At 38.4% G+C, this 13150-nt stretch overlaps 1 protein-coding gene across 1 annotated transcript; it reads left to right on the forward strand.

Moving 5' to 3' along the window:
• The first annotated feature begins 474 nt into the window (after positions 1-474).
• On the forward strand, positions 475-8099 carry tra2a (transformer 2 alpha homolog). Its single transcript, XM_063899115.1, is given in 10 exon segments — positions 475-698; positions 3056-3189; positions 3349-3514; positions 4076-4129; positions 5663-5851; positions 6330-6445; positions 6952-7023; positions 7025-7186; positions 7263-7333; positions 7472-8099. Coding segments are annotated over 10 exon segments (1011 nt in total). The 5' UTR covers positions 475-662; the 3' UTR covers positions 7483-8099.
• The last annotated feature ends 5051 nt before the right edge of the window (positions 8100-13150 follow it).

The following is a 13150-nucleotide window of genomic DNA, read 5'->3' on the forward strand; positions in this document are numbered from 1 at the left end:
ATAAATGCAACTTGAAGGTCAAGGATTTAACTTAAGGAAATTGTCAGCTTATATGTTTAAAGATAAAGCTTCACAACAGTATAGGGGTTAAATCTAGCCAAATATAACCAGCATCAAAATGTAGATGCTATTCACTGAATAATTTGACATACCCTCAGTAGCCTCTTTGTTCCGAGTTCTGATTTTAAGTCTATTCATTGAATATACTTTTATAATGTTGAGTTTGTCGCTGGGATGTTTACTTTATTGTAACTTTTAACATTCGGATCGTAGTTTGTGATTGTGTTTGTACTAAACTACATTATATCCAGAGCTGTTTCTAATAATCTGCCCTTTATAAACATGATAAGTATCCTACTAAATAGGTCATTCTCTACGTAGTGGAGGACTTCGTTTTAATTGGTTTATCGTTATTATGTAATGTCGTAACTTCCGCTGCTGATCATCACGGGACGTTGAAGTAGTTTATGAGACGTTCAAGTCCCTTGTTTTTGCATCAAGGGGGCGCGGGAGACAGGAAGTGACGTTGGATTCTGCGGTACATAAACATACCAGGAAGCTCCCGCGCCATCTTCTAGCTAATAAGCGGCCACAATAAATCATTGTGTTAAACTTCTTCGCTGCTATCCAAATACTCGTTTGCTTTAGCTAAAAACTGAACAATGAGTGATATTGAGGATGGAAACTACGAGGGACGGGTACGTAATCACATCGAGTGGTATAAAATATCTGTATTTTCTTCCTGTTCCTTCCGTGTGGCTGTCGATTAGGAACCACTAATGGAGCTAATGTAACAGCTAACTTAATAGCTCAAGAAATTACAATCTTTTTTTGGTTAACGTCACCTGAGAGGCAACTACGTGTTGTGGTTTTACATCAATTCAAGTATTCTGAAATGTATTCTCTATATAAACCTTTCCTATCTGCTAGGTAAAAGGCTCCAAACAGCCTCCTTCAATGCTAGCTAGCATGCTAGCTACGGTTAGCTTAAAATAAACGTGGTTAGACCTTTTTGTATTTGCAGTGGTGGAAGAAGTATTCCGATGCTTTACATGAGTAAAAGCGCATTATTATCTTAAAACTTCATATCAATTAAAAGCCCTGCATTCAAATTAGTAATTAAAAGTACACATGTATTTTCAGCTAGATCTACCAGCTGTATAACAAGTAAAAGTAATCATTGTGCACTTCAAAGCCTTTGTTTGTATGTCACTATATTTATAGATGAGAGATTTCTCGATAACATTGTTACGAGTAGCATTTTACTGTTGTAATTAAACGAAGTTCTGATTTGACTTTTTGTAATATATTTAAATAATTTGACTCTTGTGACAAAAGAGTTAAACTAGTTAGTGAAGGATGAGTACACAGTAAAGTGGAAATACTCAAGCAAAGTACAAGTGTCTAAAACATTTTACTTAAGTAGTACAGTACTTGAGTAGATGGACCTAGTTACTTTCCACCTGTGCATTTTCTCCCATTGGTTACCTTGTGAACATAATATATTGCACCTATATCCGTTGCTTATAAAATTAAATATGAGTTATCTACAACCTTCCTATATCATCCCTCTGTGCAGATATAAATCCTGCTGCCTTTTTCTCAGTCTGACTACCTGAATAGTATTCTTTTCCCAGGTCTATCAGAGGTGAAAAAAGTACTCAGAGGTTGTACTAAAGTAAAAGTACAAGAGTGTAGGAATACCCTGTTACAAGTAAAAGTCCTGCATTCAAAATAGTACTTAGAAGTAGAAAAGTATTGGCCTCAAAATACACTTAAAGTAAAAGTACTCTATATTATGTGTTCATAAAGGTGCAGCTAATTTGAATTACTTTGTATGCCGCAGGGTAACTTGTGCAGTAACTCCGGGTGTAAATAAAGTCTTACTAACTGAAGTCTTGTCTATATTTCACACCGTTAAACAAAATCTGCGCAGTAACTAAAGGTAATGGAGTAAAAGTACACTATTTACCTATGACGTTTTGTGGGGTAGAAGTACAAAGTAGCAAAATATTCCAATGAAAAGTAAATGAAGTTAATTTCTTTACACCACTGCACGATGGCAACTGGAATATTTGTTTCTCCTGATCTATTAATAAATTACGAGGTAACTTTAGTCCTAAGCATCTCTTCCTTCCCTGCTTTCTTGCTCTTATTTAGCAAATGGAAACTTTGCTATTTTTAATTATCTTAGGTTTTTACTTGTAATCATTTAGCCTACATTGTTGTTTCTCTTTCATTTACTTAGATTTTGGAATATTTCAACTTAATGTAGCAACAATGTAATTGTACTGCATTCAGTGTTACTTTTTTATTTCATTTAAACCTTTCTCAAACCTATGATCTTAATTTTATTGAATGTTCTTTTTTCATTAAGGTTATTGATCGTGAAGGATTTGAAGAGTTTTATCCAAGAATGATGAAGAAAAAATTCAAGATAAAAGAAGGCTAATGAAAACATGTACAGAGCAGAACATAGAAGTGGAAAGGGAGAAAATGTGACGGAAGAATGGTGTCAGATAGAGGCGCTTGCAGTGTAATGGCTAAAATGAAACTGGTTTCAGTTTGGGTGGAAGAGATGAAAAACAGACCTGGAATCAGAAAATGAGAAAACTGAAAAAAGAAGAACGAAGAAGGATAGAAATCCTGAGAAAAGAGAGAAGGGTGTAAAGAATCTGGAAGAATGAATGTGTCCCTAGGTTAAGTAAATATACTGTTTGTGTCAAACTGTCTTCTCTTTACTTCCTTTATTTAACTGGAAAATGCATGTCTTATTATCCCTTGACTTGCCCAGGTGGACATGAAAAATAGACCTGTCATGTACTTTTCTTTTAATGGTTAACAATTGGCTGAATTTTAAACCAAATATATATTAATTGGAAATCTAAGATTACTAACCCTTTTCTCCACAGTACATAAGCTGTACGTTTTAGACAGGTGTACTGTATGTGTCCAACATACTCTACCACACTTCTGTGCTTTATTTGTGTTTCTGTGTTAAGAAATACATGTTTTTGTCCATGAAAAAGTGGTTGACATTCTGTTATGGCTACAGGCATCACGCTCCCCATCTAAATCGGATCGTGGGAGTCCGGTTAGGGCCAAGTCGGGAAGCAGGTCCGGCTCCCAGAGCCCAGCCCGGGCCTCCAAACGCTCCGAGTCCAGATCCCGCTCCCGATCAAAATCTAGGTAAGTTGTTGTCTTGATGAAATCCATTGTGATACTGTGATCAAAACAAATAAATGCTCACTTGCAGGGTACTTTTCCACCTCAATTTTATTCACGGACGATCACCTATAACTTTGTCGTCTGATAGGTGCCTGTCCTCAAATGTCTTACCCTTCTCAGGTCTCGTTCTAGGCGCCACTCAAACCGCCGCTATAGCCGCTCACGCTCTCGGTCCCATTCCCACCGGAGGAAGTCCCGCTCTCGCACCTACAGCCCGGAGTACCGCCGCAAGAAGAGCCCCAGCGCTTCCCCCATGTCCAAAAGGGGCCGTCATTCTGGCAACAAGGTACATGTGATGAGATCTGAGGTGGGCACGGTACATTAGCATGTAGGAAGAGAAACTGGACATCACTTTTTCATTCTCATACACATCTTTTTAACAGTAGTTGTGGAGATACAAAATGTGTCAGGCTCAACATGTTTTGAAAGAGAGACTTTTATTGTGAAATATATCGTAATCAAGTAAACGATGGGACCCGATTGTTCATGTGGAAGAGCTGTGAAGCTCACTTGCATTGTACAGGAAGAAAGAACTGACTCGCCCAATGTCGTTTTTTCTCTCCATAACATGTAAGGTAGAGGGATTGCAGTTTATTTGAGGGAGTTTAAGCAAATGTTTTTGTGATTATGAAGATTATCTAACTTCAGTCATTTTCCATATGGCTTTAAGTTGATTTATTGAACGTAATTACAAGGATTATATGATTTGTATGTAACAGTTGAAAATCAAGAACCAGTACATTTGTCATTCCTTTCATGCAAGTGTGTTTTCCCCTGATGATTGTGGTTAATGCTTTGGGAAACCACACATGTAATAACCCTTATTTTCCTGTCATTATATCAACAGAGCCATGACTTCCCAAAAGAAGCAAACAGTCAAGGCGCAGATGGCGACGTTAGGGTATCTAGACTTTCTGACATATTTCGGGCAATGTAATGTTTGTGTGTGGGTTGAGGTGCTGCTCGGTGAAACACTAGATAAATATAACCCGATGTTGATCACAAACATCTTTTGATATTTGGTTTCATTTGTGTTTAAACAGCTATAGATTTATTTCATTGAATCATTTTAGTATTTAATTTGTTCCTCCATTTTTCAATAGCAAGCAACATATGAATCCAGAAAGAAATGTAGACTCAATGTGTTTACTCAAGTTGCAGTCTCGAATGTTTTCATAACCGATATTCAACTATTTATCTGAAATAGTTTTTAGGAGGGAAGATGCAAGATTAATTCTGTTTTGATAACATTTAACCCTTCAATCAACCTTGTTTATTAATAAATCATGGCAGGACATTTTAGATACCATGTTAGACCTCAGTTTGTGTAATACCCACAAGACTGTTTATAGTGCACTGCAGGTTTGCATGTGATAATGCAATGCAGGCATTAAGTGAGATTAAAAAGCAAACAATAGGCAAGTAAAATGGTTTTGGACATGTTTGCTGCTTCCAGGGGCATCCTTTTTGAAAGCTGTTCAAAGTAATAGTTCCAATGTTTTGAAGTGGGGATTTACGAGCGACTTATTCATTGTCAGTGTTTAACCCACAGATGATGGTTTGCACGCCACCAGTGAGGAGAATAACACCGGAGTTACTACACGGAGTTTAAGCAATATGCTGCTTTGACGATGACGTTAACAAAACATATTCTATCCACCTAAAAGAAAGGCCAAGCAAAAAGAACGCTTTATTCAGAGTTTTTTTTTTTTACCCTGCCGTGAGACTACTACACAGTTGATGTGATCTGAGGCCATTATCTTAGTCCCGTCCCGGCTTTTAAAAAAATAAGTCACTTTACATTGCAAAGCAGTGGCTGGGTTACTGCTGCCTTGATTGTGGTCAGCTTTATGTATTACTGTGAAACCTAACTAACCAAAATCAGACAATAACAAGAACGACCTGATTAAAGTCTGCCGTACACCTGAAATTCTGGCCTGCGGGGTACAATTATAATATATATTTTTTAGTCATGGTGCATTTGAAAAGAGCATATAATCTTAATGCGTACTATGGATGGTCATTTCACCCCACTTCAAACATCCAAAACTTTCTCTTTTTAAGGGTAGATGTTTAAAGGGGGAAAAATGTGGTATCTAGTTGTAAAAAATGACAGAGGTTCTTAACTTTAGGCTGTTCACAGTACCTACAGTAGTTGAACTCGTAATGTACAGTGAAAACCGATCTGAAGACACAAACGTATATATATAAGAGGAACTTTTAGCTCTGTATTAATAATCCATAATATTGTCTTGGTCCAGTATTATTATTGTTTTGCAGACTTTGTGCTCAATGCACACAATGCTGCTGTTTGCACGAACAACTATGTTTTGCATACTAAATCATGACATGGATTTTATACGCAAATCATTAGATGTAGTGGATGCGGTAAGCAACATGTCGCCAACTCTTATCCTCTTGTTGACTCTTCCAGGCGAACCCTGACCCCAGCAAATGTTTGGGAGTGTTTGGCCTGAGCCTGTACACCACAGAGAGGGACCTCAGGGAGGTGTTTTCACGCTACGGTCCTTTGGCCGGGGTCAACGTGGTGTACGACCAGCGCACAGGACGCTCCCGAGGCTTTGCCTTCGTTTACTTCGAGAGAATTGACGATTCGAAAGAGGTATGGGGGATGCACTGATTCGTCTTTGTGTTTAATAGCTTTATTCCTCATCCATGGCCCTGATCCTCTATTTTTGTCTCCCCTGTGATGTGGTTTATTGCTTTTATCAGGATCATATTTTCCACTGTTCAGATGGCATAGGTGCAAAGTCTCATGGCTGAAGATCCTGAAAACAAGCAGTATTAATATTAAGTAATATAAAAGTCTAATCCAAGTATGTTTCATTGCCTATTGCCACTTTGTAGTTCTTTTTATCGTACTCTCTCACAGGGATTCAAACTTAAAACCTCTTTTTATTTGAATTAAGTGTGATTGCATAGGTACGCCACTAGGTGTCTGCCTTGCTACAAATTCCCTCCCTTTTCAGTCATGCATGTAGTAGCTAAATGTAGTGATTTAGGGGGCCCTTTGTGAATCAATGATAGGTAACAATAATCTGATAACATGTCTGACTTCTCCCTCTTCCTGTATTCCTTAGGCGATGGAGCAAGCCAATGGCATGGAGCTGGACGGGAGGCGCATCAGAGTGGACTTTTCCATTACTAAGCGTGCTCACACCCCCACACCAGGCATCTACATGGGCCGACCAACTCAGTGAGTCCACTTTTGTCAAGTCTTGAACATTTCGTGTGTGGAATTGTATATTTATTAAGTTGGTGAACACCGTCAGATCCGTAAATGTACATTGGAGCCATTAGGAGCTGTCACCCCAATGCACATGACATCTGTTATACTGCATATTTTCTGCAGTGTTGCTGCTGCTGCTGCTAATGATGTATTTTATAGATATCATTTTACTTCATAAAGCCTGTATTTTCTACTGTTTCATTACCTTTTTTCTCTTTCATTTTTTATCTATTCCTCGTAAATGTGCACCAAACTGCAGCGTTGTTTTCCTTGTATAATGACAATAAAGTTATTGAAAATAAAACAGGAATGGTGAAATGTCAGAGCTCGCTCCTATCATTTTTGTATGTCTTTTGCATCCTTACATGAAACATATGTGTGATTTGTTACAATTTATATCAGTTTGACATGGTACTGTGTTTCCCAACAGATAAGATACCTTAACGACATGGCTTTCATTTTTTATTTTACAGTAACGGCGGCAGCAGCAGTGGTGGGGGTGGCGGCGGCGGTGGTGGTGGTGGAAGCAGCAGGGACGGCGGAAGGAGACGGCGGCGGAAGGGACGGCGGCGGAAGAGACGGCGGAAGGGACGGCGGCAGGGACGGCGGCAGGGACGGCGGCGGCAGCAGGAGGGGGAGAGACTCGCATTACGACCGTGGCTATGAGCGTGGCTACGACAGATATGAAGAGTACGATTATAGGTACAGGTGAGTGAAAATTTGTGAGAAGAAATACAACGGTACTGTTTTACGTGGAAGTTAATTTATTAAATTTTCCTTGCAGTCGCAGACGATCTCCATCACCGTACTACAATCGATACAGGTCTCGCTCAAGGTCTCGCTCCTACAGCCCACGTAAGTATAAAGAGAAAGGCACAAAGTAGTCTTACTGCTTTTTAAGATGTAAACACTTGTGTGTGTATATTGATCACTGGTGAAAGTTTATTGAATCTTACTGACTGCTAATGTAAAAATCTCTTCTTTTTTTTGCAGGGAGATACTAAGATCCTTCTTTCAACGCTCTCCTTCCCTCCAATAATTGATGGTGTGTGACTCCTCAAGGTGTTTCTAAGGGGATTTTTTAAAATTAGCATGTCTATATTAACAGAAATGTTAAGTTTGAGATTGTTCTTGTTTACATGCAATAGATGTCTTAATTTTGTAGACGTTTTGATGCATCCATGTTGAGTGTGAGCCAAGAACTCTGCAACTCTTGCTTCATTCTTAGACTCGCATCCCTTCTTCCAACTTCACTTTCATTACAATGATACATCCTTCTTCCTTGCACTGAGGACTTTCATGATGGGGGAAATAAACTGGGTTTTAGTAAAAAAAATGAATAAATGGTAAGACTTATTTTACAACCTGTTTTGATGAAATGTAACAGTCTTTAAACAGTCAACTGCAGAGGATTGTTTGTTTCCTACTTACCGAGCTTACCGGTAAGTAGCAGGTAAAACCGGCTGTAAGATGTTGCCACCATCAGTGGTCAGTTCTCTGCTCACATTGTTTTTTCGTTGTCAAGGAAGTCATCATTTGAGTTTTTCCAGAGTTTTATTATCGTGTATTGCATTTTTTATTGTTTCTTTGTATGGAAATACAGATTTATGAAAACTTCAAAGTTTGCAATGTGTTTTTCTGACTTAACAAGCATCACATTAAAGTTGAGCGTTTGTCGTAAAGGTGGGAGTGGATGTTTTTAAGTGGAGTGGGTGAAGTGGGAAAACAAGCTGAGTTTTACAGAATAACACCAACGCCAGGATGTTGTGCATAATAAGTTTATGTTCACACACATTTAAATGAAATTGATTTGGAGCCAGCACGAGATCGCTCCATTATTTGAGTCTCTCTTGTTCAGGTTACACCAATGAAACATGCGAAGAACAACCTTTACCAAGCTTTTATTGGGTGTCTTTCTTTACATAAGATACAAAGTTCACATGTTAGAAAACCAACTATTATTCATAGTGTTTGGTCGGGCGTATTTCTCAATATTTGTTTGCAAGAACAACAAAGTGCTTTCCTTAGGTTAATGTGATTTGATGAGCTTCACCTCCGTAATGACTACTAGAGCTACCCATAAGTAGTCAAATATGTGCTTTACGATACTTGAAAGATAACAATGCACCGAAGTTTGTTCTACATGAGACAATGCTACCTGTCACATGTTCCTGCATCTAACAAACCATGCAGATTTCATCAACAAATGATCGGGTTTGGTCCCGAAAGTTGAAAATAGGGATCTTGAAGATGAGTGGCTAATCACAAAAGTAAACTGGCTGTGGGAGTGGGATGACACTTTATCTGTAGACCTTTGCTTGAATAATAAGGCACGTCATTCAAATGGGGCTGATACTCACCACTGAAATGTCATGGGGCCCCTCTGAGTTATGTGTTTATTCACAGACTCCAAGATAATGCTTAAGGAAGGATACAAGGGTCAAAGTGTGAGGTCTTTGTCAATAGAGTCAACACTCAAAGTCTTCGTCTGATGTGTTTTCTACACATTTAGATCATATATGAATTTTAATTGCGGATTCTGTTTCTCTTTTCTGTACCAATGTTTAATGAAAATGTGTTCCACTAATTTAGAGCCTTGTGCAATTACTTCTAAGCCATTTCTTGAAGAAAAGATGGGCTGTCTGAAGAAAATGCCTCTGATTTTATGGGTGCACGAGAGGTGATATTTCTTTTTTTGTGTGTTCGCTGAAATTGCACAGTATGTCGTGGCAGGAGCCATCTACCAATAGGTTGACCAGTAGGGGACAGAATGGGTGTTTAGCTTGATGATATTGCGTTTGCATGAACCAACATCTCCCCTATAGAATGTCCATTTGAACGTTCAGAAAGATAGAAAAAAGGGCATTATTTCCTAGTTTAAAGAAAACAGACATATTGAACAATTAATGAGTCACATTTTTGTTGCAATCTGGGTCCGTTCTGATTCTTTATAAAGTAAACTACTCTCATATTTTCTCTCAGTTCGCCATACAGGTTCTCATGTTGTTGTGCCGTGGAGGTTTTATAGTAGAGAGCCAAAGGTCCACACAAGGTGCAACCTACAGCTTTAACATCATGTATTCAAAACAGGGTACACTCCTAATGTACAAGACAATGTCTGAAGGTTAATATGCAACAGCATGTTCATGTTCTCCACATGGTTTGAACACAGGGTGACGGGAGGGGCTGTAGGCTTGAATTCCCCACCTCTGAGTTGTCCTGAGCAGTAAACATGAGGCTACATTTAAAAAAAAAAAGAAACATTAACAGCACATTTTTAATCTTACTGATCAGAGTCCTTTTGATGATTTTATTTGAGGATAATCTTAAATTCTTGATATAAATCAGTGGAGGTTGGAGTGTAATGCATGTATCTGTAAAGCTTTTTAATATGTCTGAAGAAACCCTAGAAGTATAGTTGTTCACTGCTTCAGAAATATGTTTTAATGCTCTTTTAACTGGAGGCTGGTGTGTTTCAATACTATACAATATTTCAGCATACATTTAAAAACAGTTTGAAACTTATACAAATGTTGTACGATACACAGGAGGCAAAAAAGGTCATTTATCTGCCATAACACTTTAAATCCACATCAAGTAATGTGCATTTCTTTACTGAAGTTAGTAAGCAAAATCATCAAGTTTATTTCCTCAAGCCAGTATTCAAATACAGTAAGTAAAAGCTATTTTTTAAACAAAGAAATACAAAATAAAAAACACGTGGGACAACAAACATTGTTTCCTTTCCAGCATTTTATTTTTGCAATAAACATAAAAAAACCTTGAAGCACAACAGATCATGTTTCTCTTTTATTTTTGTTTCAAAAGCCTTTATCAACAATAATCCCGGTGTAACTAATCAATTAATGTGCAAAAAACAGCAGCCATGAAGGGAATTATTCAGAGAAGACAGACAAATACATGCATGCATTCAGTAGGATAAAGATGCAATGTGTGACCAAGTCTGCAAATATTCATGTGACTGTGTCTGAAAACACCCACTTTCTCATCTGGCTTTTTAAATTACCTCAACATGTGGTGTTAATTTCAACAAATGATCAAAAACAATATATATATATTATTTTAAGATATAAAAAAACTAAAATTCAACAGATGTTTATTACAAATATATATTTTTGTTGAAATAATGTCAAAAAGACCAAATCAAAATGTCTAACTGTTCAGTTTACACTCTACATCGTGTGGAATGCAGTGTGTGCAGAATTTAATTAAATGATCTGTAATTGAACACACGTTTAACTTAAATATTAGAAAATATGGAGAGATTGTGCCACTTGTGGAACAAAACAATTGTATGACGGTTAAGGTTTGCCTGCTATGAATTGTTTTTTGGAGTTGTTCTAAACAAAAAAAAGGACTCCAATAATTTCCTTTAAAATTTCCACACATTTAAATAATATTTCCTGAAGCTGTTGATATAGATTGAGTCTACTTTCTCGTCATAATTTCAAGGATAGGACTTTTGTTTGAAGAATGTAGGTGTACGTGACGAGAAAACGATAAAATACTACATTTCCTCCACTTGAATTATTCTTTAAAAATAGGAAAGATTTATGTTAAAAATGTGTGCAATTTCTGTACTCCACCAGTTTTTATTAACTCGTTGTTTACTGTTAAAAACAAAGCCTCCTTGGCATGTGTTTTGAGGGGGCACAAACCGCCATTTTCTAATGAGATGAAGGGTGTCATCACACAGCAGAATCTGTGAGGAAAACACTTCCTATTTGTGTTGTTTTGGTGCATGAATGAAACTCCCTGATGTAAAGAGGAAACACATGTCTGGACATAAAATAAAACATTGCGTTTACATCGATAAGAAGCTTGTTTCTAGCAGAAACTGTTCCCTGTTGAGGCTCCAGATTCTCCTCAACATGGCGTTCACCACTGTGTTCCCTGACTCTGTCCGAAGCGGTCATTCAGAGGATGTAATGCTTCCAATTCAAGTGGGGGAAAAAACACATTGTTATAGATTAGAATCGCTTTGCAATAAATACGAAATAAAGCAATCTCACCGGAAAACAGAATCCATTGAATGAGCATAACGGTTTTTGTGAAAGAGCCTTGCACTTGGCGACGTATACTATCTATATCGCTTGGAGTGAGACCAGCAGCCCAAAGTTGGGCTATAAATGCGTTTTACTTAAACAATCCTACATCCCCTTCTCCTTCCCTTCAAGAAATTCCCTAGACTATGTTTAACCAGATCGATTTTGTCAGTTCTTTTACCTGCACAGAAATCTTCCCACATAGGATGCAGTCTAGTCTGAAACTTTATGTCAGTTTGCCCCTATGGAATTTGTCTATAGCGAGGAGTCCTGAAACTGGGGGCGGGGAGACTTTCTGTACATTCCTAAGCGATACATTCACTTCTCCCCCTGCAGAGGCCACACACACACACACACACACACACACACACACACACACACACACACACACACACACACACACACACACACACACACACACACACACACACACACACACACACACACACACACACACAGGCTGCAGCCATGCATCAATTCATTTAAACCGACACAGTCAAGCGAGCACTCACATGACTGCTGTCTCCATCCTATATACTGTACAAATGCATCTATAAGGTGCTATATGCAGCAGACAGGAGAACTATGCAGACAGTTCCTGCTGTGCGATTCGTTATTTAATTTGCAGTGAACATCATTAAGGCCAGATAAACCAGGTTATTAAAAATTGTATGCGCCTGTTTAGGCCGACGGAAAGCGTCGAGCTTTATTCAAATTCTATGGGTCAATGCAAAAAGGATATGGATCTAAACATTGAGTTAAAAGTTGTGAGGAAACTCCTGCAGGCGAAACAAATTATTAAAAGTAAAAAGGGGGTGCACTTAAAGCGGAATTTAAAACATTCTCTTTTACTCCTTTATAATTTAACCTATTTATAGGAGCACAGCTTCTATGTAAACACACCTTAAACTTGTTGAAAAGTTGAAAAGAGTTCTGAAAGTCCTGCAGAATTGGCTGCTGGTTCGTGTTTCGTTATATCTTTATGGCGTATGACAAAGCCCAGCAGAGGAAACATGGGGAGTAATGCATAATTGGCGCGCTGATTCATATAGAATAGTCGCGTCGAGCAGCCAATGAATGAGCGCGTTGAGGCCGAGCCAGCAGCAGTAGTACGGAGCCCGGCTGCAGCACTCTGATTTGTCAGCCTGACCGACCAATCAGAGAGCGCTGTGTGTTTGATCAGCAGCAGAGGAGTAAACCAACTGAGACAGCCATGGCCCCAGCCTGAGCTAGAGGCTGAAGGGCCCACTAAACCAACACTCTCTTTGTAACCTGCCTTACATGAGCATGCACACCTAGGCCTATTCATTAGCAAACACTGCAGGGACACAGTACTATCATTTGAGCTCAAAGCATAGCTCTTTGCAGGGGCAATTGCAGGGCTGCAGCGAAGGTTATTCCCACCTAAACTTTCCATCTCTTTCTTTTCTTCGTGAAATACAGTTTACATTTCTGACTCCAACTGTTCAAAGTAAATTACTTAGCAAACAGTAGTGTAAAGTAACTAGGTACATTTGCTCAAGTACTGTAGTTAAGTAACACTTTCAGAAACTTGTAGTTCTCTTGAGTATTTCCATTTTTTTCTTCTACTTCACTGCAATTTAGA

Source organism: Eleginops maclovinus, chromosome 13 (assembly GCF_036324505.1).
Source record: "Eleginops maclovinus isolate JMC-PN-2008 ecotype Puerto Natales chromosome 13, JC_Emac_rtc_rv5, whole genome shotgun sequence".
Lineage (NCBI taxonomy): Eukaryota > Metazoa > Chordata > Actinopteri > Perciformes > Eleginopidae > Eleginops > Eleginops maclovinus.